Here is a 27,642-nt window from a genome sequence, read left to right as displayed (position 1 = left end):
TCGTTCGTGATATACGTATATAGTCCGATGATATGTTGTTTCATGGGAAGTTGATTATGCAAACGGATTATTTAATTTTATGGTACTAACTAGTCATGCAATAGGGTTGTTTTTAGTCCTATTATCAAAGATAATCAAACTGGTGGAAGAAGTAGAAGAAGAAGAAGAAGTTGAGGTATAATTAAGTTGATTTTTTAGGAACCAACGATGTATCTTAAAAAGTGCTATTGCACTCTCAACGGTAATTCAACTCGTGCATAATATTATCATATCTTAACCAAAGTGTTTCATTTATGGTCGTTAGTTTGTATGGGTGGCAATATACTCAAAGTTTACATAGTATAATATTAACTCTTGGAAATTATTATCAAGTATTATTCTAAGTTAACTGATTATATCTATCAATAATAATATATTTATATATAAATATATTATATTATATTATATGTTCTTATACGTGATATAATGTTAATCCTTAAAAAGCTATTACAAGTATTACTTCACATTAACTATTTATGTGTATCAATAATGATACATTTATATATATATATATATATATATATATATATATATATATATATACACGCATTTATTTATATATGTATTATATTATATTATATTATTTTATTATATATTGTAAAATATTAACTTTTAAACACTATTATCAAGCATATAATATATTATAATATAATATATTATATTATATTATATTATATTATATTATATTATATTATATTATATGATATAATATTAATCTTTAAAAGCTATTATAAAGTATAATATATTCTAAGCTAACTAATTATATGTTTCAATCATAATAATAATAATAATATATATATATGTTATATTATATTATATTATTTTATATTATTATACATAACATAATATTATACATAATATAATATTAACTTTTAACATTATTATATATAGATATATTTTATATAAATATATTTTATATATATTTTATATATATAAAATATATATGAATATATATCTATATAAATTATATATTTATTATCATTAGTTTAGTTAGCATCAGTGCAAGTTTATATAAAAAATAAATAATCCATATATTCATTTTATTATAATCTTCAAATTTTTAATACAATGTTCTAAGATATATCTTATGGATTGATAATCTTTAACATTTAATAGTAAAAGAAAATTATATATATATCTTTCGCATAAGAATCGAGTACGTATATATATATATATATATATATATATATATATATATATATATATATATATATATCGAAGAAATAGAAGAAAATAGTACCGGACCTTGCATTATTTCCTCATTAAATAAATCCGCTGACTCCTCTACGTGTTCTTCTTTCCTTTCCTCTTCTCTCCACTCCTCTTATCCTTTTCCTAAACGAAAATCCCTGAAGCAGCACTCCCATTTCGTGGTAGACGCTAAAGTAGATTCTATGGCTCCATGGAATACACACTTGGAACGTGCTTTTGGCATACACTTTGCCATACACGAAACGAGAGTTTCTCTCATATGCACGAATACGTCGTGGAAATGTACCAAACGATTTGTCAGTGACAAATAAAAGGATAAGAAACGGAATCTGTGACCAATCCGGTTATCTCCTAACGTTGTAAATTAACTCAGATATGAAAACATTTCCAGTGAATATATTTTCGGTCATGCTATCGTAAAAATAAATATGAACGATCGTTTTATCCTTGTGACACGTTTGAATTTATTCTCGTTCATAATTTCAAATATATTTATGCATTACATATATGTTACATCTTGATTTTAGATTGTTCTTTAATTCAATTTATTATCGTATATGTAAAAAAAAAAAGAAGGGTAGGGAGGAAAAAGAAATAACATTGATACTTGCATATAGTACGACATAGCATTATATGCTATAATTATAATATAGTATTACATAGTAAGTATACACACTAATTATACTACAATTATATTACAATTATATATATATACTTTCTACTGTATATTATTTATTATTTATTAAAAGTTTTGTTAGATGTATTTCATATTAGATAAATTATATAGATCTATAGTAACTTAATATAGTGCAATACTTATTGTTAATATATCACAGTATAATTATACTATATTAAGTTACTACTTATATTTGGATAAATTTGTATATATATATATATATATATATATATATATATATATATATATAAGAAAGAATCATTTGTTATCAGTCGTTAAAATGATAAAAGGAATTGGAAAAAAAATTATGAAATATATATATAAGTAAATATTTTAAAGATAAAGTAGTGATTTAAAGATATTAAAAATATACAAGAAAGATATTTTAATGGAAAATGACGAAGGAATGAGATTAAAGGATAATTTGAGTAAGCTTTACTTCGATACTCTTGTTATATAGTAACATGTAAATTCTGTACTCCTTCCTGACTTTACTTTTGATCTTTACTTCCTACAAAGCCGATCTAAAATTAACGCAAATGATTTTCTCTTCGCTATATAACAGTTATTTCCAATTCTTGTATTACCCTGCTGTTATCGTTGGATAAGGAGAAAAAAAAGAGAGAGAAAGAAACAAAGAAAAAGAAAGAAAGAAAGAAAGAGAGAGAGAAAGAGAAAGAGAGAGAGAGAGAGAGAGAGAAAATCTTTTTATTTGTTTCTATAGAATTCGATTTCTTTACACATGCAAGAATGTATATACATGTACAAATACATAGATACATACATATTTACATATACATATTTACATACATACATACATACATAGGTACGTACATTCTTACGTACATTTATATGTATTTACTTATCTACATACATACATTCATACGTACATGCATTTATACATACATATATTCATAAATATATACATATATACATACGTACATGCAAACAAACATGTATGCATACATGCATATACAAAATAGAGGCATACATTCATACATATTTACGTATGTATATATATATATATATATATATATATATATATATATAAAAGTGAACTTTCCAGAAGATATAGTCAGTTAACTGCGCCTCGTTGCGCCACGTGGTTGGACATGCCCCTATACCGAGACGTTTAATAAAGGCCACTGCGTTACTTTCTAATTAACAATTAGGAATCTACCTACCCTGGTAAGGAGAAAGAAGGGTAGATTGTACAAGGCAAGGTGGTGGGAGAGAAAATGGACGGTGGGGTGGTGTTTAACGACACAAGCACTGCTCGAATTAACCCGTTTGAAATAATTACGAAGCACTGGTCCTGGATTATGAAAGTACCGAAGGAAATGGTTCTCTATCGTGTTCTCGTATTATCTTCAATCTGATCATTTCATTTAATTATTCTAACGTCTTGTAAGATAGTTTTTCATTATCTAAAGATTATTTTACAATAGATTATATTCTTAACGTAACGCTACTTATAAGTTATTATAATTTATATGTAATTTTTGTATCTAAATTTAAACAATTTTTTTTTTTTTTAATATTTTTCATCAGTTAATATATTATTTACATAAGTGCATGAGTGAATAAAGAATGCAGATATATTTGTTTATCTACGAAACTTATACAGATTTTTTACGAATCCTTTTTATCTTATAAATATCTATAATTTAATTTTGATTCATATCTAAATAAATAAATTAAATATATATATATATATATGTATATAATTTTATTATTATATCATTTTGATTTTCGTTTTTATAGATACAACAAAAGATGATGAGTAAATTTATTAAATGATATAATATATATAAGTATACTAGATGATGAAAGTATATTAAAAATAAATTATTTTAATGTATAAATATATTTAAAATTGTATACTATACTATACAATTATTAATTACATAGTATAATTATGCTATACCTAGCTATTTATTGATTTAAAAAATAAGAAAAAAAGAAAAAAGAAAAACAAACAACAAAAAGAAAGTAAAGAAACCACATAAACAAAAAAAAAAAGGAAAGAACTTTTGTTATGACGTAACAATTATAATTAAAATGACGTTATAGAGGATTGAAAAGTATTATTTTTCATTAGAATATATACGATCGTGAAAAATCGCGTTCTGATATTTCTATTAAAATAATCTACTCCATATACGCCGATATATACGTTTCTCATTCAGTTCGAAATTATTTTGTATGCATTCTCGTTATTGAATGAAATGATATAATAGATTATCTACGTGTCTCGATTATATATATATATATACGTATTTTCAAAAACGAGAGAATATTTATTATCAAATAATTTTCGCTTGCTTCGCTTTTCAATTTTCCAAGTATGAGTATTTGTTTGTATTTTCTGTTCCCAATCGAATTTCCCAACCGATCAAGATAAGGATGAACGTAGCTTTCGCCATTCGCAAATCGGTTGTATTTCTATCGGGGACAACGTTATGATTTCTACTCTTGTTTGTTTATTTATTTTTTGCTTTTTTTTTCTGTTATATTTTTTTACTTTTTTTTTTTTTTTTGTTTTATTTCCAATAACCACGTATGCACTTTCTTTTCGTTTCATTTTCGTTTGTTTCTCGTAACAAGAGTATTCTATCAGTTCGTACGTGGCATTCGAATTTATTTATGTAAACCATAACGAAGTAAACGCGATTAAATTTTCAGAAATGTAAAAAGCAAATTTTATCGTCCTTAATGATATACTTTTAATATTAAAACTTTATAAGGATTATAATAACGACATAATTCTAAAGAAAAAGTATTATACGTAGCATTGAATTGTCCAAAAGGTAATATCGAAATTTTAGGAATATTATTCAGTAATTAAATTTTATAAATTTTGACAAAGAATATTATTATATATTTATATAATTATTATAATTTATATAATTATTAATATATTTTTAATATAAATAATTTATTATAGTTCAGTATTTAATATCTAAATAAACAGAATTTGTGTATAATATAATATATTAATCATATGCAATATATATATATATATATATATATATATATAGTAATTTTGGATTTGCTAATAATAATTATTTGTTTTTATTGATAATTTAATGTAAATAATATATTCATATTTAGAAAAAAAATTATATATATAAATATAAATATATAATGTCGATAGCATCATTTCTAGAATATTTTAGTAATAATTTTATTATTATATCATTTTCTTTCTCTTTTTTTATAAACGAAACAAAAAATAAATAATATATCAAACGTTTTGTTATAATATATAAGTATATTAGAAAATAAGTATAATATATAAGTATAATACATAAGTATATAAAAAAATTAAAATATATAAGTATATAAGTATAAATAAAGTAAAAATAAAGTAAATTTAATATATAAGTGCATTAACAATATATACTGTATTATTTACAATTATTACATAATTAAACTTACATTCTGTCTAAATATATTATTTACCTTGAAATTATCGATAAGAAAAAAAAAAACAAAAAACAAACTATAATACATTCGTTTAAAAATTCCAAGATTACGTCTCGATCGGATCAATCTAAAAAAGAAAAAACAAAAAAAAAAGGAAAAAAGAAAAAAAGAAAAAAAGAGAAAAAGAAAGACAATTCCAATCACAATATCATTTATCAATAGCGAACGATCTTATAAATGCTTCGACTTTTTTTCTTTCGTAACGTTTATCCTTATAGAACGTAAATATTTTTCTCTCCTTTCAAGAGATATTATATTATATTCTTCTCCCTTCTTCTTTCTTTCTTTCTTTTTTTTCTTTTCTTTTTGTATAATTTTTTTTTCCTTCCATCGAAGAAAACAAAACTGCGCTTGATTTATACATACATACATCAATACATACATACATACATACATACATACATACATACATACATACATACATACATACATATATACATATATACATTCTATGGTGTAAGAAGGATAACAGAGAAGCGAGAAGATTGCTAGAGAAATCAAGTTGTTGCTTCCGCAGGGGGAGAAAGGAACGTGCGATCTCGCGGAAAAGGATTCGATGGGATAAAACCAACTCGTGAATGCCTCAGTTTATGATGAATGGTGATAAACGACACCGAAGATATTCCTTCTTTCTTTTTTTCTTCTTTTTTTTTTCTCCCACCCCACTTTCCCTTCTTCCCTTCTTTCCCCTCCGATCCCGTCCGTTCTACGGATCGGTTTCTTTTTACTATTTCTTTTTGAGAAGAATTTCCTCCCGTGTCGTCCGATAACAGACAGAAACAAATTTCGTAGATGGCGGATCGTTTGACAATCTCGATAGTTCTCTGGTTCATAGCAAAAGGTACTACCGTGTGCCTTTCTTTCCTATCACTCCCCCCGCCTCCGCCACCCTCCGCTACCCTCCACCACCCTCTGTCACCCTCCGTTCAACCTCACGTCCCTCTCTCACCTTCTCTCTCGACAAACTCTAAACTCGTTCGTTCTATTCTCGATACTTTTCTTTTCTTCTTTTTTTTTTTTCCTTTTTATTTGATACATTCAATCGTTCGTTCGTTCGTACGTTCGTTCGTTCGTTCGTTCGTTCGTTCGTTCGTTCGTTCGTTCGTTCGTTCGTTCGTTCGTACGATTCGTACGTTCGTTCGTACGTTTGTTTGTTTTTTATTTTTTCATCCATCGTTCTTGTCACAGACGAATGTGATTTACTTTTTTGCGGGAAGAATCGAACGTTACGTACGGTAGATACATACGTGTAACACTGTTTCGAGTCGTAACGTACGAACATTATTTTTGAGAGCTCATTCATCGAACTCACCCTCCCTACTTCCCTCCGTCCCTCTCTTTATCTTTTTCTATCGTTTCTATGTCCAACGTGAAACTGAGATTTTTATATTTGAAAAAAATATACATGTATATATATATACACATGGATTATATATATATATATATATATAAAATGGACAACAAAAAGAAGAAGAGTGACAAAATTTATAAAGTACACATGGGTACCTTGTCACATCGATTGAGTTATAACTTAATCGTTTATGTCTTTTTATGTTCCCTCTTTCTTTCTTCCGCTCTCTCTCTCTCTCTCTCTTATTTTTTTTTTTATTATTTCTATACTTTTCTGTTTGTTGTCGTTATATTATTGTTATTGTTCTTTTCGTGTAATAAATGCTTTATCAATTATTTTGTATAATAAATAGTACTTACCAATTACAGTCAAATTAGCGGTTTTATGAAAAGAGGCGAATGATGGACCCTCTGTTGATACCTCGCATTTGTATTGACCGGATGTCTCCAACCTCACGTTCGCCAACCTTATCGACTTTTCGCTGTTTGACCTCTTCTGCGAACAGAGAGAAAACGAAAACGTTTGCTTTGGTAATGGAAGACTTACGTACTTCAAAACGTGACGGCATTGTCCGACGTTGGATCTCGAGCATCTTTTGCGCACTTTCAGATAAAAGTCATTGTATGTATTCTTCCTTTATGTCGTCGATCTAACGTCGTTTATCAATTTTTTTCAATTGTTTCATTACTTCACTTTTTTCTTTTTATTTTTTTTTCCTTTTTTTTTCTTTCTTTCTTTTCTTTTTTTTTTATTTTTTTTTTTCTTGAATATCTACATCATACAAAGGATCATTATCGTTATTGATTCGTCCTTTGATGTCATTTACTAATTTTTGTTTGTTTGCAATTTTGTTAATCTATTAATAAATTCTTTTTTTTTCTTCTTTTTTTATTTTTATTTTTAGGAAGAGTACATATTGCATACAGGGTGTCTCATTGTATCATATTAATCAAATTCATAGAAATTGTGTGACATTTTTTAATTATTTCTATATATATTTATTTATTTGTTTATTTTTTTTTTCTTTTTTTCTTATTTTTTCAATGAAATTCGTCATATTAATTAGTGCATTAAAATGTGTGTAAAGCGGATTTTTTTTTCGTTATAACATTAGCTCATATAATGGTATCGATTATGGTGTGAAAATAAGAGAAGTTAGAAAGTAATATTTATGATTTTATTTTTAGTTTTTATTTTTTTATTCTTTAAATATGAAATATGAAAATTTAAATCTAAATTTACGTCTATATCAAGGGATAATATTATACAAGCATATATTTAATCAAATTCGAATATATCATGTCTATTTAATATTTTTTTTTATATACGTTCTAATTTAAAAAATTTTTTAATTTTTTAAACGATTGAAATACTTTAATTTTAATTTTTTACAATATAATTAACGCGATATAAAATCAAAGGAAATTCAATAAATTTTGAGAATATATGTACGTATTTTTTTCCATATAATAAATCACATTTTATTCGAATTAAAAAAATTCTCATTATTACGATTATTATATTATGATTATAATGAAAATTTTGGACGTATCTATTATTATATTAAGATGAAATTTTTTCCTTCTAATTCGTTTAATTCCGTCTAATTCGTTTTAAAATTGTTATGATATTTGAGAAATATATATTTCATATGTTGATTCTTGTATCAATCTAAATAACGTAATACGAAGATTTCGTATTAGAAGATTTCGTCTTTAGAGTAATACGAAATTCAAAATATCAAAATATTAATTAACCGCGAACCTTATCATTAATTAGAAAAACAAATTCGTATACTTTCCATCATTGTCGTTAATAATTTTCTATTAGAAAGAAAACTGTTCGTACAGTTCGATAAATAAAAACAAAACAAAAATATTTGATAAATAAAATCGCATAATAAAAAATAAGAAGGAAAGAAAGAAAGAAAGAAAGAAAAAAGGAAGTTAGAGAAAAAAATATTAAGAAGTTTCGACCCTCATCAATCGCAAGAAAGCGAATAAGAGCAATCCCACCTCCCCCCACCCGCCCTAAAAGAAAATACTTTTCCTCCTGGAACGTTTGATAAAATTATAAGAAATAATGGATTAAACCTCAAATTATATTATCATTTCTATTTATTCCATATTACCGAAATCGTCACGGCATCGTATTGATCTAGAGTCGATTTGCGGCTAATCCTGGCTAGTAGTCGAGAAGCGTTCGAATTACGATCTGCTCATTGTGGATATTGAGAGAGAGAGAGAGAGAGAGAGAGAGAGAGCGAGAGAGAGATAGAAGGAGAGGGAGAGGGAGAGAGAAGGTAGAAATGGATTACCGAGGTCGGTATCTCACTATCGTGACTATATCTCCTTGTTGAAACATTCCTGCGGTGGTAATGTCGTGCGCATTGTCTTCGGTGGCCGCTAGAGATGAGTAGGTTGAGGGAATAGAGAGAAAGAGGGAGAGAGAGAGAGAGAGAGAGAGAGAATAAGACAGAGTGAGAGTGAGAGAATAGATGACAGGATATAGTCGATAGTGACGGTAGTGTAAGTTCATTGATAGCGAATGCAAGGTGGCACGACGTTTGAGCTTATCGATAATTCATGGCCCGTTAGCAAAGCCCGAGACACGAGTGCGCGACTGCTCGTATTAGGTTCGATTAGATACATCCGCGGTCCAATTAGCTAGCTTTCTCTCTCTCTCTCTCTCTCTCTCTCTCTCTCTCTCTCTCTCTCTCTCTCTCTCTCTCTATCTTTAAACTATATCATTATCGTCAGGAGAATCAGCTCAGCTCGGCTCGGCTCGGCTCATCTCGGCTCTTCTCTGCTCTTCTCTGCTCTTCTCTGCTTTACTGTACCCTATCTTGCTCTATTCGAGTCTGGTCTGGTCTGATCTGGTCTGGTCTGGTCTGGTCTGGTCTGATCTGGTCTAGTTTACTCTGGTCTTCTCTGTTTAGCTCGTAAACGCTTCAACGCTTTCCTACTTCCCTTACTAGTACACGGGAAATTGAGCGTTGGGGATCGATTGATAGGCTACTCGATTGAATCATCCTGCACCATATGATGCTCCCTTCCTCTTACTCTATCTCTATCTATCTATCTATACCTCTATCTCTCCCTCCCTCTTTCTCTCTCTCTGTATATATGTATATATATATATATATATATATATAAAAGTTTATAATTATTTTATTTATAAATGTTTCTATATTATATATAATATTATATTAATATTAAATGTAAAAATTATTAAATATAAAAAATCAGCTAATTTGTATTATGTACACACACACACACACACACACACACACACTTAATGTAAATAGAAATTAAATCGTTCGGTTTATTAGGTTTTATTCTTGGAAGTTCCAGAAAGAAAAAAAGAAAGAAACAGATGTTATTACAGAAACGTTCTAAATACACACACACACACACACACACACACACACACATACATATGTATATAATACAATTTGAAATTGAATCATTAGGATTATTCGTTCTTCTTCCTTAATGGCAATCAGGTTTCCTTGAAACGTGTCGATGAGAATCGACGAGAGAGAGAGAGAGAAAAGTAGGACCTTGCTCCATTTTCCTCGTAGTAATGTAAACGCCTTGAAATGAGAGTACGAAAGTACGAGAGAGATAAAGAAAGATAAAGAGAGAGAGAGATAGAGATAGAGAGAGAGAGAGAGAGAGAGAGAGAGAGAGAGAGAGAGAGAGAAAGAGAGAGATCCGATTTCTCTCTTGGTCTTTCCATTTGTGAGAGCTACTCTGGGATGTTAGTACTTGGAGAGAAGACATTCGTATGGAGTATGTCCATTGTCTCTTTTTCCCTTATTCTGAAGCTAGAGCGAGTTCCATGAACAGAAACAGACGGGAAAATGTAATTTATTATTTTAACGCTGTCATTACACTGTTATATATATATATATATATATACCATCGTTTATTCTTCTTATCTAAGTAAGCTACTCCTCCTTGATCTCGATTAGGTACGTCATTCTGAGTGGATTTATTTAAAGATACCATTGTATAGGATCTTTTGGTATTCTTTACGCGACTCAGACTTTTCAATCTTACTTTAGAAAATTCTCCATCAAAGATTTATTCATTTTTGAAGTTTTCAAGTTGTTTGAAATTTATTATCATTGGTATTGTATATAGAAAGAAAATTTAAATGATATATGGATAAAGCGGACTGTTTTCTTTTCTTATGCTTATATCTCTTTTCTTTTATATATATTTTTTTCTTTTTCTCTTTTTCTTTTTTATTCGTTCCAGTATTAAATTATTATTATTTTCTCCTTTTCTTTCTTTCTTTCATTTTTTTTTTTGTTTCAATAGTATTGCAATAATATTTTGTACGAATTTGTACGTACCATTGAACGAAAATATATGCTCGAGGAAAATTCTTAAGGTCCTTGTTTATTCGATAATAATAAACAAACAAACAATTATTTACTTTTCAAACGATCATTGTGAAAATGTTATAATTGTAAGTAAAGAATATTTCTTTTCTTTTTAATCGTTGTCTTCTTAATTGTTATCATTAATTTTTGATCGTATATAAATTAATCATTTAAAAGTTGACATCAAAGGGAAAAGATTAATGCTATAATTGATGAAATCTTTTACCACAGTAAGTTAGTAATCGTATTTATATTTTATTTTAATAATCGTCGAATATAAATTGATCGGACGAACGTAATTTTAAACCTTTCGTTATTGTTGTTGTTATTGTTATTGTTATTATTATTACTATTATTATTATTATTATTATTATTATTATTATTATTATTATTATTATTATGCAATTTTATTATTGCGTAACGAATAATATGAAAACAAAAATAATATGGAAATGAAGTTTCGTCCATTTATCATGAAATTTAACGATTAAGTAGATTATTATTATTAATAATTCTTTTTTACGATTAAATAGATTATTATTATTTTCTTTTTTTTTTTTTTTTTTTAATTAATTTATTTAAATAATTTTCGTAATTATCGAGACAAACGTATATTAAAAACGAACGAAATACTTCTATTCGTGATTAAGTATCAAATATTATATAATATAAATATCAATGTTATCATTTCCAATAGAGATTTAATCAATTTCAGTTTCACTTCCTGTTTTTCTTTTCTTTTTCTCTCTCTATCTCTCTCTCTCTCTTTTTTTTATTCTTTTCCTTTTTCTTTCAACTTGGATTCGAAGTTTAAGATTCAGGAATGTAAAGGAATAGGGAATAGGGGAAAAAGAAAAGGAAAAAGAAGAAGAAAAAGAAGAAAAAGAAAAACAAAAATTTAGAAGGAAAAAGTAGTTAGTTGCCGGTGCTTACATATGTAAGCTGATGAGAAAATCTACTTGGTCATTCGTGTTTTGCACGAAAAATTTGCCGCGAGGGTTTTGGATACGTGCCCTGCCCCTAAGGTAAGGAATAAATCAAGATGGTCGACCTATGTACGTTGACATAGGGCGCCTTGTATGTATATATATATATATATATATATATCCTTGACGTCGTTTCTATTTGGTTGCTGAAGCGACAAGACCACCTACCCACTCCCCTTTCCCTCCCTATCCTATCCTCCTCACCCTTTCACCTCTCATCCCTTGACTGCTGTTACTACTGCGCCACCACGATATTTGCATCTCTTTTGCAATCGACTTAAGGAGCTTCGTATATACAAAGCAAGACGCCTACTACTACTACTACTACTCCTACTACTCCTACTACTCCTACTACTACTATGACCACTATGCTGACTACTGTTGCTACTAATACTACTACTACTGCTGCTGCTACTACTACTATTGAAAAAGAAAATAGAGAGTAAAGAGTTGTAGTGAAAATTGCGCGCCAATGTATTGCGCGTTCTCGGTGTTTAGAAAGTTTTCCCCAGTGATTTTGGTCGATGTATTTCAAAACGAAACGACGAAGAAATGGCTTTCTAAACTTTTGAAATACGCGCGTCTACTTCTTCCTCCGCTAAGCATTTACTATCTACTTGAATCCATATTTACGACGGTCGATCGTTCTTTCTTCCTTCCTTCCTTCCTTCCTTCCTTCCTTCCTTCCTTTCTTTCTTTCATTCTTTCTTTATCTTTTTTTTCTTTTCTTTTCTTTTTTTCTTTCTTTTTTTTTTTTTTTCTTTTTTTTTTAAATAAGCCACTTCGCGAAAGGATATTTCAATGCGCGAGTTTTCTAGATTCGTTTGTATCGTCTGCTTTTTTTTTATTTTTTTTTTTCTTTTTTTTTTATCCGAAATATTCGTCGTCTTTTATTTGAAGTATAAGAAAAATTGGATGATTACTTTCGTTCGTTGGTTTCTTTTTTTTTTTTTTTTTTTTGTTCGAATAATTATTCTCAGATAAGGTAGAAAACAAAAAAGAAAGAAAAATTCTTTCGTCGGGTTACGTGAGAATCTAATTGAAATTTTTCACGACTTGTCTCGTTTTCTTGAATTTCATTTCGATTGTTATGTTCGTCCTCAAGTGAATCGAAAGAGAAAGATAGATAGATAATTAGATAGATAAATAGATAGATATTCGATGGATCGATTCGAATTTTATGTCGTAAAGCAACAACGTTAAATTTCGAGATGAAAGAGAAATAAAATTAATTTCTATTTTCACGAGAATGATTGATTACGACTGTAAAAAAAAAAAAAAAAGAAAAAAAAAAAGAAAAAAGAAAGAAAAAAGCAAGAAAATAATTTATCATAACGTTCAGAAGAAGATTTTATTCGTCGACTCTTCTATTTTCTTTTTTTTTTCATTTGTTTTTTTTTTCTTTTTTTCTTTTTTTTTCTTTTTCTATATATTTTCCTCTAAGAAATTCCAAACACACAATCACGTATAAATACGATTATAAGATACGGATTGTCTTCGATATCTTTTGTTGTTATTACGTTCTTCGTTTTAGGAATTATGGAAGGGCGTAGGAAGGAGGTGGAGGAGGTGGTGGAGGAGGAGGATGAGGAGGAGGAGGAGGAGGAGTGGATGGAAAATTCGAAGAGTCGCGTCTAGTACGGGGTTCATTCGCCGCGAGAGAAACTTACAGTTTCCATTAGACGTTCGCATCCATCCATTAGCGTCGCATCTATGGACGCCGTTTGGATGCCCTTAATGGATTCCACGTCCCGCGTGGAATCGGGTTAATTCATTGAAGCCGAGGCGAACGAGTAAGGCGAACATCCTGCCGTTTTGTATCCGCCCTTTCACCCCCTTTTCAACTCCTGTCTCTCTCGCTCTCTACTCTTACTATCTCTCTTTGCTCTTACTCTCTTACTCTTTCTATCTCTCTATCTCTCTATCTCTCTATCTCTCTCGCCTACTCTCTATGTACATTACACGAATATTATGCGTCACGGAAGATCATCACTCGTCTCTTCCGTCTACTTCGTCGATGGACTCTTAAGTTATTTCTTTCTTTTTTCTTCTCCTTTTTTTCTTCTTTCTTTCTGTCTCTTTTTTTTTTCTTTTCCTCAATTTATACAAAACGGAATATTGAAATAAAGGAAACACTTAAATATTTTAATACAGAGACAAAGAGAGAGAGAGAGAGAGAGAGAGAGAGAGAGAGAGAAAGACGGTAAGAAAAAAAGAGATTTTCCACTTAAACGATAAAAGTTATTTTCAAAGACAAACTCGTGATTCTCTTGGATGGATGTAGTTTTGATGTCTCATCCGTCATCTCTAAGAACGTTTCTTTAAGTTTTCCTTCTAAAAGAACGAATGAAAATTGTTCAGGACGTTAGACCGACAACGTCGGACTTAGTTTTCTCTGTCACACGTTACTGTAGTAATCGTTTTGCCACGAGTGTTTCACGAGAAAGAAGAAAGGTCACAGTGAGTTGACCTATTTATTTTCTCGAATGCCGTTCCGTGTAAAAAAAGAAAAAAGAAAAAAACAAAAAAGAAAAAGGAAAAACAAAAAAAAAAGAAACACAAAAAAAAAATTAGAACAACGATTTCTTTTCGCCTTTCTCGTTACTTTCTTATCTGACAAGATCCTTTCACGTTGACGTTCGTTGAAGAGTATATCCGAGTGTATCGTTAAAAGGAAAGATATTTTTGTTACGATTAAAAATGTGAGCTCTCCTCCTTTCTTTTTTCTTACTTCTCTTTTTTTCTTTTATTCCTTTCTTTTTCTCTTTTCCTTATTTCTTAAGTTCAAATCGATAAGATAGTTCTTTATGTTATTTAATTTATATTAATATATATATATATATATATGTATATATATATATATATCATAGTTTGATATTTTGCCACAGAAAGTAAAATGATATACATAAATAAATAAATAAATAAATAAATAAATAAATAAATAAATAAATATATATATATATATACATACACGAATTATATATGTTTTTTATATTATTAAATATATCATGTTATAATACTAATATATCAAACGCGTTATAATATTTCGGATATATGCATAAACGTATTATGGTTTGATATATTGTGACATATTTTGGATATATATATTATATTTACTAATATTTGTTGAATTATTCATAGAAAACAAGATATATAATATAATTCGATATATTATACTATACTATGAATACATATTCATATATATATATATATATATATATATATATATATATATATATATATATATATATTAATAATAATTCATTAAATCATTTTCATTTTATTGAAAATTTTCATAAAATATTTTTAAACGAAAATAAATGAAACGTTTAAGCTCAAACATCAATTTCCAAATATCTCCGATATAACTATTTCGTTTTTCAAAAGGGAGTCAAAGCGTTTCCTTAAAAATCGCTAGGACGATAACGTATCCTTCGAAATACGACGTTCATCCAGAGTATCAAGAAAAAGAGAGAGAGAGAGAGAGAGAGAGAGAGAGAGAGAAAGGTAAAGAGAAAAAAAAGGAGAGAAAGAGAAAGAGAGACACTTTGAAGGAGCTGCTCGTAAGTCTTTCCTTTCCCATTATCGTGGTAGACATCAAAGGATTTGGCCGAGTACGACCACGTCGTCCTTTCTGCCATGCAATCGAGAAACTGGAAAAAGAGAGAAAAAAAGAGAGAGAGAAAGAGAGAGAGAAAGAGAGAGAGAGAGAGAGAGAGAGAGAATTCTTAATAGGAAGAAGAGGAATAGAAGGAGCATGCTCGTGCCATTTTGGAAAGTTAAAGAGAACGAAGTCGTGGATGGCTCTTGGCGAATTTACCTAAGTTCGCCGTCGACGATTTTGCTTGTTTCTTCTATCTCTCCATCTCTCTCTCTCTCTCTCTCTCTCTCTCTCTCGCTCTCTCTCTCACGCTCTACTTCTTTCTCTCTTTCTCTTTAATCCTCCTTTTCTCTCTCTCTCTTTCTCTCTGCCACCCTATTTTTCTCTTTCTTTCTTTACCTCTTTTTCTTCCTCTTTCTCCTTCTTCTCTTCTTTCTCTTCTTCTTTTCCTTCTTCTTGTTATTCTTCATAATCTTCTTCTTCTTCTTCTTCTTCTTCTTCATCTTCTTCATCTTCTTCTTCTTCATCTTCTTCATCTTCTTCTTCTTCCTCATCTCTTTCTTCCTCTTACTACTTGGTCGCACGAATTATTTCGAGCTTCTATATCCAAGGGTAAAAGTAATTCTGTCTTCCGAAGATCACGAAGGAGGCTGTTGGCCCAGTCGACGAGAGGATTCAGGGGGTATAACCGGGGAAAGATGCTTTTAGTTTATTACCTCGAGAAAATTACTTCACCCTCTAGACGCTCGACTTCATTATTTTCCTCCTCCTCCTCCACCTCATCCACCTCCTCCTTTTTCTTCTTCTTCTTCTTCTCCTCCTCCTCCTCCTCCTCCTCCTCCTCCTCCTCCTCCTCTTCCTCTTCTTTCTTCCCTTTTCCCTTTTCTTTTCTTTTTCTTTTTTTTTTCCTCTTTCTTTCTTTTTTTCTCTCTCATCCCTCTTTTCTCTCCTCTCTCCATTTTCCTCCATCTTCATTCTCTCCCTTCTCGTTTCTCCAGAAATTATATTTCCCTATCTAGTAAGCTAACACACAACGCCAATAGAGTTGACACGTTGATCTTACGAAGCGATAAATGAAGACCTTTTATCAAAGAAAAAAAATATTTCTGAGTGTTTGTGTGTTTGTTTGTATGTGCGTTTATATAAAAGTATAATAAATATTACACTAGAGAGGAGATAACGTCTAATTCCTTTTTTCTTTTTTTTTTTTTTCTTTTCTTCATCGAACGAAAATATCATATTATAATATATCGGATATATACGTGATATACACGTAGTGTAGTTTCATATATTATCATATACTATGAATAAATAATGCATTTATTAATATCTTTTGAAATTATACGTTAATGATATGATATATATATTACAAATGAGCTAATTTTATTTAGTAAGGTATCATAATGTTAATAGACTTGATTTTATGTAGCGATAAATGAAGACCTATCAAAGAAAGAAAAAAAGAATATATATATATATATATATATATATATATATATATGTTTGTGTATGCGTGTGTATATAAAAGTATTTCATAGAGAAAATTAAGATATAATTCTTTCTTTTCTTTTCTTCTTTGTTTCTTTTTTTGTTTCTTTTTTTATCCAACAAAAAAATGAATTTCAAACATATCTTCTTATAATATTATATATCAAACATGTTATATTATAATATATCAGATATATGCATTTTTAGTTATCCATAAAAGACAAGATATATATATATATATATATATATATATATATATATATATTTATATTATTATATAATTAATTATCTTGTAAGTTACAATAATGCCAATAGAATTAACAAATTGATCTTACAAAGCGACAAGTGAAGCTTTTATATCAAAGAAAAAGAAAAAAAATATATATGTGTGCATGTGCGTATGCGTTTATGCGTATGTGTATATAAAAATATTTCTACAGAGAGGTAAAATTTAATATTCCCTTTCTTTATTTCTTTTTGTTCTGTCCGTTTCCTTTCTTTTTTCTATTTCGTCGAAACAACAAATGCATTGTTATCTACCATTCATCCCCTCCCTATCCCGTGAACACGGCTAACGTTTAGAAAAATAACTTTGACGATATTGTTCTTTTTTTCATAAGATCTTTTATAGTAGCCCTATTTTTATTATTTTTTTTTTCTTCTTGTTTCCATTTTGCAAAAACCCACACGAAAATATACGTAAATGTGCGTATTTCTCTAAGTACATATACATACATACATACATGCATACATACGTACGTACGTACGTACATGAAAGTACGTGAGTGACTACTATACCGTACATGCAAACTCGTATTTCCTGTTGCGGTGAACGTTCAAAGTCTCTCGGGTTTCTCGTACCAACCCCAACCGCACGATTTCAAACGTTATGAACTCTGTTTTGTTCTGCGGTAATATCGCTCCGCCATCCTCGAATTCGAAGGTCTTACGAAGGTACAGTTTTGCCGGAAACGAGACGTTCGGTAATATTCCTCGATACATCGTGTTAGTTGTACGAATAAAACCTCAAAACAATGTATTTCAAACTAATAATAGATCTGTTTCAACGAAGTGAAAATTAGAGAAAAAAAAAAAATATATATATATATATATATATATATATATATATATATATATATATATATAGACATTAGTCCGTTAAATCTTTCAGAAAGAAATTCAATATTAATGCGAAATATATTAAATGTATTGATATCTTTATAATTAATCTTCGATTGGTATTAGAATATTAGAATATTTTTTCTTTTTCTTTTTATTATTTTCTTTTTATTATTTTCTTTTTTTTTTGTTTTAATCTTAAATCTTTTCCACTTTTTTTTCTTCTTTTTCTTTTTTTATTCGGATTAAATATAACTTCGAAGAATAATAATATTGGAATAATTTTCGTTCGGACAAATTGTGATATTAATTGTGATATTGGAAAGATTGTTTTAGGTTTACTTTTGAATTTGTTTTTTCTTTTCTTTTCTTTTTTTTTTTGTTTTCTTTTATTTTATTTTTAAATTAAATACAATTAGAGAGATAATATATCGGATTAGAACAATTTTATATTTGGTAAGAGATATTTTTATCTCAAATTTTTTTCACGTCTCTACATTAAATATAAATCGAAAAGATACCGATATTATCGGATTAATTTTGGATTAGAAAAATTGTAGAATTAGAGAGAAATTTTTTTCTTGTTTTTTTTTTTTTTTCATATTTGAGTCAGACAAATATTAAAATCGATAAGAGATATATTATGGTAAAAAAATTTTTTATAAATTAAAATACAATTTAAATAATACTAAAATTAGAATAATTTTGAATTAGAAAAATTAGAAGATTACAGAAAGAAATTAATTTGATTGAAATTTTTCTTTCTAAAGGTAGTAATTTTATATTGAAATCGTTAAAATATAACACGTATAGACAATGAACAAATGATAGGATGTTTATATGATAGTAAGGGTAGGTAAGGGATGGAGAATAGGAAGAGATACTCTTCGTATCTGAAATTATGCAAAAAAGAGGAAAAGATAGTAAAACCTTTTCTACTTTTCATTTCCTGCACTTTCTATCTATCCATCTATCTATCTATCTATCTATCTATCTATCTATCTATCTATCTATCTCTTTCTTTCTTTCTCACTATGTTTTACCATAGGACTTTGAGTTCAGAAGTTTGTCGGCGACGTGCCACATCTCATCCTCCTTAGGATCAAATTGAAAGCGTCGGCAACGATAATCTCCTTTTTTTCCCGATCCTCTTTCCCTCCTACTATAGTGCCATCCCTCTTACGTGCGACGCTCTTGTCCAGATTCGAGGAAAACGCGAATGGAATATGAAATCGTTTCACGTAAACTGCAAAACGTTAAGTTTTCACAACTTTTCCCTTTGTTGATCTTTCTTCGTCGCTCGTGTCGCACGATAAAATGATTATGAAAGAAAAATTTAATAGAATAAATGTTTGGACCATTTTGAAATGTTTGAAATGTTTGAAATGTTTTTCTGCCACAGTTTCTTTTTTTAACCCCCCACCCCCATTTTCTTTTTCATTTGCTTTTTTCCCTTTTTTTCTCTTTTCTTTCTCTTTTTTTTTTTCTTTCTTTAAATCAACTTTTTCTTCTTTCATTATCCTTATTATTTTTATCGATCATTATCGATAACGCTTGATAATTGTTAGTCACCGATCTATTTCGTTATTCAAAAATAATCATTGCAAATGTTTTTTTTCTAATTTTTAATCATCACAGTTTAGAATCATCAGTTGATTTCTTTTTAAAATGTTTAATTAAGATTGAATAGATGAAAGGAATCGATTTATTAATTTTATTAATAGTTTATTTATAATTATTAATTTAATACTGAACTGTGTCAGTAATTAAGTGTTGTTATTTATTTAACTTCATTGTTACTAAATAATAGTAAATTTTTTTTATTTATTTATTTTTTTTTTTTAATTTTTGCATTGATCAAATTCTTTAATCCTTCATTTTTTAGAATCATTTATGGAAAAGAAATACGAAGAAGTTTTTAATTTTAATAATACTATATTTATAATATTGTTATCATTTCCATCAAATCATTTGCAAATTTTCTTTTCAATTTTGTATGTAAATTAGAAAAAAAAAAAAAAATGATGGAGATTTATTTTCATTATTTTTCGTTACGAGAAAATACAAAGTGTCTTTCTAATTCTTTTTCTTTTTTTTTTTTTTTTTTTTATTTATTTTTCGTAATATAATAGTTTAATATAGCCTGTTTATTACATGATAATTTAAATTTCTACATCGACGAGCCGTTAAGTACAGGCTAAAGGGAAATTGGCGATTCGATCGAACGTGACGTTGTTATCGAGATTCGAAAAAGAAAGAAAAGAAAAAAAAAGAAAAAAAAAAAAGTAATAAATATCCAAGAAAAAGTTGATTTTTTCTTTGTTTTTTTTTTTTTCTTTTTTTTAAGTTCGTTAAAAGAATTTCAAATTATTTCGTTCATTTTGTAATAGATCCACGTTGAAGTCATTAATTTTCCTTTGATTTTTGCAGAACGTTATATAATTTCTTTTGTTTTTTTTAATTTTTTTTTTTTTTTTATAAATATTTATCCAAATGGAAATTGTATCGAACTTAATGCGTGAAAAAAATTTTCAAATTATTCGCTTGGCCGAATTTATTTTTTCAAAATAATAACTCGACTTTTTTTCAAAACAAATTCGAAGTTAGTCGAGTTATTATTTATAGATTTATGTCGAAATAATTGATCTTCCTTTATCCTTTCATCGAGTTGTATTATTTCTTTTATGTCTCAAAAGTAACGCATAAAATTAAATAATCAATTTTCCTTTATTTTGAAGTGTAATTATATTCTATGTACATACATCTGCAAATTTCCTTTTTAATTTATTATGTAAATTAAAAAAAAAAAATGATAGAAATTTATTTTCATTGTTTCTCGTTATGAGAAAATACGAAGTAATTTTCTAATTTTTTATTTTTTTTTCTTTTCATTTTTATATATTTATATGTATATATTTTTATTTATTTATATGCATATATTTTTTTTTGTATTAAATTGATTTCGGTTTCTTTTTTTTTTTATGTATACATATGAAATCATACATAATCATACATAATCATTTGACAATGTTTTTATAAATTTTAACGATAGAAATCGTTCAATATGAATTTACAGAAATATGATCTATGGATCATAGAAAGTACCTTTTTATCTTTTTTTCTTTTTATTTATTTTTATATATTTTTATTTATCTATATATATATATATATTTTTTTTTATTTATATGTATATTTTTTTTTCTTCTACATTTAAATACATATTAAAATCGATCTCTGTCGAATAGAATATTTATCAAACATTAAGTTCGTTATCTCGAATATATATATATATATATATATATATATATATATATATATATATATTATATTAGAAAAAACGTTGATTCAGTGTCGAACGAACGAATGGAATAAATACGATAATGATTGAATATCAACTTTTGTTATATATTAAAGCTCTTTAATTTAATATACCCTAATGCCTATGATAAACTCTCGATACGAAGTTCGAGTTAATAGCGTGAGCAAGAAGATAATAATTTCTTATATGAACTCTTCAAAGTGTATAGAAGACTAGAACAAGAAAACAAGTTAACAAGTGTAACAATATGAAAATGTACTTGTTAGTGTGTACTCGCTTCGAGTACTTTACTGATTTTCTTCATAGCTAACTATACAGAGTTACCATGCCATAACAAGCGCGTGCGCTTATAATCTTGAAAGCAATATTCGTAAGGCGATAGAAAGAGGAGACAGAGACGAAAAGAGAGAGAGAGAAAGAGAGAGGGTGAGGAGGGGGTGGTAGAGAGAGGAAGAAACAGAGTTTTAGGTCGCGTTTGTAGTACATTCAATGCACAAAGCCATAATTTCGAATTTTTCAAAGCTTTCATCTCAAAGAATGAAAAGAAATGATGTTATAAAAATGGCTCTTTTAAACAACAACGAAGAAATAATATAAAAAGAAAATGAATAAATAAATAAATAAATAAATAAAAAGGAAAAGCATAGCGATAAAGGATGATAAGATGCAATTTCTTGATCTTTATATTTATGTTTTTTTTTTCATTTTCCTTTTTTCTTTTTGTCTATTTTCCTTTTTTGAGATTACGTCGATTCAAAAAACAGATTCCAATCTTTTTCTACCGTTGAGAAAATATATTTCTACGTATTTTTCCTTTTCTCTTCTTCTTTCTCTTTATTCTATTTCTCTCTTTCTCTCTCTTTTTTTTTTTCTTTTTTTTTTGCCTGAGACGATATTGTTATTATTCTAATCATTATGAAAATTAAGATTTTATTTTATTATTAAAATAAATTTTACTGTTAATCGAATGAGAGTTTACGAGAAGGTTGTAAAATAATATTTTGAGTTTATTATACATATATACTATATATATATATTACACTATATATATTACACTATATATATATATATATATATATATATATATATATATATAAACATATATAGTGTATATAATACATAAAATATACATAGAATATAAAATAGAATATATATAGTATATTTTATTTTATATATATAAAATATATATAGAATATAAAATAGAATACATATATATATACATATATATATACATATATATATATATATATATATATATATATATATATATTTTCAGTTTTGGATAATATTTTTCTTTTCTGTCCTTTTCTTTTCCTTTTTTTTATTATTTGTAAGCATCAAAAGTATTTACTTATTGTTTAACAAGATTTTTGTTATTATTGTTATTGTTATTATTTGTATTATTATTAAAATATACATATATATATATATATATATATATATATATATATATATGTATGGTATGTATCTTAGGAAAAGTAACTATATAAGAATTATCCTTTTGTATTCTTTTTGGATTAGGTGAGAATGCTCGCATATTGTTCGTGCTTGATAGAAAATAGAGTATCTCTTGGAGATTGCATTCTTTCTCTCGATGTACATCTCGTTTTTCTCGAAAGAATAATCGCAAGAAGATACATCGTTGCTATCGAGAATTTTGAAAAGGAGTGTAAAGGATTTGGAAAAAGGAAAGAAAGAAAAGAGAGACAGACAGACAGACAGAGAGAGAGAGAGAGAGAGAGAGAGAGAGAGAGAGAGAGAGAGAGAGAGAGAGAGATAGAGAGAATGAAAAGATAACGTACCATCCTATGAACTCTAACGTTTTCCAGTTTTTTTTTCTTTTTCTCTTTCTCTCTTTCTCTTTTGCTTTGTATCTTTATCTCTCCAATGAAAAACATAAATCACGATGAAAATTGAATTTCTGGATATTTCTTTCACGATAAACAATCCTAAGATAACACCCGGAGAAGTGGTTCCATATTTTAAGGAAGCTTTGAACCTCGCAACCACCCGAAACCCACTCTCCACCTACACTCCTCCTTTTCACGATTGTAATACTGTCGAGAATAATACACTCTCGAATATACATTCGCATTTGATAATGTATTTTTAATATAGATGGATATTATAAATGTATTTTTCGATAAATTATTATGGATATGATAATAACGATAGATAATATTTTTCTGTTTCTTTTTTGTTTTTCTTTCTACATTCTATCATCGAAAATATTTACTTATTGTTTGACAAGATTATTATTGTTATTATTATTATTATTATTATTATTATTATTATTATTATCGTCGTTAAGAAAATAATTAGAGAAATAAATTTTTTATATTAATGATGTCGTTCAATTATACGTTTATTTTCTACGTACATCTGTCATGATGATAATTGATGTCCATTATCAAAAGTTCCAAGATATCGCCAGAAGAAATTCTATCATAAAGGAGTAAGTAGAAGTTACGTTAGTATAGTATACACGTTCGTTCTCTCGACAGTAACCAAGGCTTTCCTTTCTTCGAGTTCATAGTTGACGCTAGGAAGGATAACAATGTAGTGTATCCACGAAGATTGCATTCTCTCTCTCTCTCTCTCTCTCTCTCTCTCTCTCTCTCTCTCCTTCTCTTTTCTTTCTGTCTGTCTCTTTCTTTCTTTTTCTAGGATTTTCCTTTTACTGTAATATCGATCTCAGTCGAAGATACATATCAAAGATATCACGTAGCTTGGATAAGAGAAGACCAAAAATAGCGATGGGTTCGAGCGATCGTAATCAATTTCATAAAAGGAAAAATATAAATTCTCGAATAAACAATTTCAATTGTCTATTTGATATTGTTCATTGGTATTTTTTTTTCTTTTTTTCAAAGAAAAATTTGTCCCGTTTATTATACGTATATGATGCAAATCAAAAATTTCATCAAAGTTACTAATAAACATTGTTTTTGATTTTTTTTTTTTTGTTTTCTTTTTTTGTTTTATGTATAACGTTTGAAATCATACGTTTGACAATGTTTTTATAAATTATCATACGATAGAAATTATTGAATATGGATGCACAATAAAGTATTGTTTTTAATTAAAAATGTTTCTTAAATGTTACATATAAATGATTGAAATGATATTTTACGCAATTTACAGATACGATGTTTTGTTTGACTGAAAATTTGATTAGATGAATTATATGAAAAGTTTAGAAAAGAAAATTTTCATTCTAAAAATTCCGAACGTTTCGAAGGATTTTCGATCATTGATGAAGAACAAATTAAAATTAAAATAATGATCGAAAATTTTATACACGAAATATTAGATATATAAAAATTACTATATTTACGTGTATTTTAATAAAATCAAATTAAATAATCAAAACGAACTCTTCTCTATTAAGTTAATATCCATTTATTAATATAAATATTAATCTATAATTATTAATTTTTGGATATGGAATAATATAATTGATTTTATGGTAGAAACATAAAATGAAAAAAAAAAAAAATATATATATATATATTAGTATGAAAATATATGAATGAAAGATCAATAAAATTTAATAAATATAATCAAAATAGATCGATACTTCTAAATATAATAATAATTACTTTTAAATCTAATCATGACTTAAAAGTATCAAACTATTGAAAATAACTAATGCACTATACCATTTCGATAGTAAATTTATCAAAAATTACCGTATAACACGTGCTTTTAATAAATCTGAGTTATTAATATTAACTGAATTACTAAATTTTGTTTATGAATGAAATATATATATATATATTTATATCAGAAAAAAATCATATATATAAAAGTATATGAATGAAAGACCTTGACAAAATTGATAAATGTAATCAGAATAGATCAGTATTTCTAAATATTATTATTAATATGGATACTTTCTAAATCTAATCAAGACTAGACTTAAATATTTTTAATTATTACAACAAAATTTCACTGTGAATATAATTTAATATATATTTCCTTTCCAAAAAAAGAAATGCATATATATATATATATGTGTGTGTGTGTGTGTATTTATTTATTTATTTATGTATTTATTTTCAAAAAAGAAATCTATTTAAAAATAATAAATTTAACGATAACCATCACAAGAGATATCTTTCAAGATACGTTCAAACCCATCGCTAGAATCTAAGGAATAACATTGTTATCCTTTGGCAAACTCCGTGGATCTTTCTCACGATTATCCAACAAAAAGATTCAAAAAAGATGGTTAGGTGCAACCATCGCCATCGTCGTCGTCTTCGTCGTCGTCGTTCGAATGGTTTTGTTGGTAAACTCGATATCCTACGATTCGGAAGATGAATTACATCGAAATCGTTTCGAATGATAGGAGCTTTTCGATCGGTACGAAATCGAGCATCGAACTTTCGAACGTCGATTTTCTTGACGATTATTTTCTTTGAACGCATGCGCATACGTACACATAAACACACACATACACGTGCACATACAACATCACCTTTAGTAACCTCCGTTAAGGAAACGGGAAGAGGAGAGAGAGAGAGAGTGAGAGGGAGAGAGAGAGAGTGAGAGGGAGAGAGAGAGAAACACCTTTGGAAAAGTGGAAGAAGGAAGCTCCGTTGGTTTTCGTACTGGTGGGTCTTGCAAGATTGATTGCATCGAATCTCGCGTGTACGGTCGACGGAAGAATCCTTAAGATCTCCTGTACCACTTTAGGGAATACAACGCTTGTGCCTTGCAAACCTGCTTTGAAAGATTTTTCTATTCTTTTTCTATGAAGTTCGGACCGATTTTTACTAACGTTTTCTTTAGTTATTTCTATTTTTTTTTTCTTTTTTCTTTTTTCTAAGTAACGCGTCTCTCTTCCTTTCTTTTTTCTTTTTCTCTTTTCTTTTATCCATCGGTTATACCTCCTTCTAGTCTACTTCGGAGATTTTCAAAGGATCATGAAATTCCTGATATTTTGTCTTCTTTTTTTTTTGTTTTTTTTTCGAAGTGGATATCTTCATAATGTAAAGGTTCTTGTTTCTTCATATATGCAGCGATTGATTCAAGTTATGTGTTAAAATAATATATTCCGCGAAAAATTTGTACTTCGTTACGACAACGAATCAACCAAGTACAACGCGCCTGTTAAAATTATTTATTTATTTATTTATTTATTTATCTTTTTTTTTTCTTTTTTCTTTTTTTTTCTTTTTTTCTTTTTTTCTTTTTCTCCATACTCTTAACCTTCTCTCGAATTAAATGGAGATATATTTATGGGTATTTATAATTTTTTTTGTAACATATTTATAAAGCAACGGTCGGTTGGAATTAAAATCATATTTAGTAAAAAAAAAAAAAAAAAAAAAACCAGCTACTATGCATCGTTTACGAGATAATCGGCATTTTAATTGGTTGAATGAAAGATTCATACTTCATTGCGACATATATATATATATATTTCATCATATAAAAATAAATTATTTACAAATTTAACAAATCGTGTATTTTAAAAAGTTGATAAAAGGAGCTATCCTGTTTTATTGTTCCTTTAAAAGTATTATGTAGTCTGACGATTATTTTTGAAATTGTACGAAAAACTTCTCGATTGTATGGCTTTAATTAATACGCTTTTTTTTTGTTCATTTTTTAAATTAACATTTAAACTAATATTTTTATTATTTATTAATTTCTTTTTTATTAATATTTTTAATTTATTTAATTAATATTTAAGTTATTATTTTTAATTGAATATTTATACTAATTTCCAATTAGTACATTTCTTTTTCTTTTTTTTTTCCTTTTTCTTTTTTTTTTTTTTAAGTATACTTTTAACTTGTACGCGCTTAAAGATACTCTGATTATCTCGTAAAGAATTTTTATTGGATATTATTTTTATTACAAACGATCCCTATTATATAATTATGGAAGAAAAAAGAAATAAAAAAAAAATTATAGATATACATCTAAAAAAAAATAAAAGGAAGTAAAAAAAAAAA

General features: G+C 27.6%; 1 protein-coding gene across 8 annotated transcripts in view; it reads right to left on the bottom strand.

Annotated features, from left to right (window-relative positions):
* LOC124431544 overlaps positions 1-27,642 on the bottom strand; it is a 286,608-nt gene that overhangs the window by 71,695 nt on the left and 187,271 nt on the right. For all 8 annotated transcript variants that reach the window (XM_046979597.1, XM_046979591.1, XM_046979592.1 and 5 more), the window contains one exon: positions 7,127-7,262. In XM_046979597.1, the coding sequence (XP_046835553.1) occupies positions 7,127-7,262 (136 nt within the window). The remainder of the gene's footprint in view (positions 1-7,126; positions 7,263-27,642) is intronic.

The sequence above is a fragment of the Vespa crabro genome, chromosome 21, assembly GCF_910589235.1.
Source record: "Vespa crabro chromosome 21, iyVesCrab1.2, whole genome shotgun sequence".
Classification (NCBI taxonomy): domain Eukaryota; kingdom Metazoa; phylum Arthropoda; class Insecta; order Hymenoptera; family Vespidae; genus Vespa; species Vespa crabro.
Note: the sequence above shows the minus strand (reverse complement) of the source record. Positions and strands in the feature narration are given on the sequence as shown.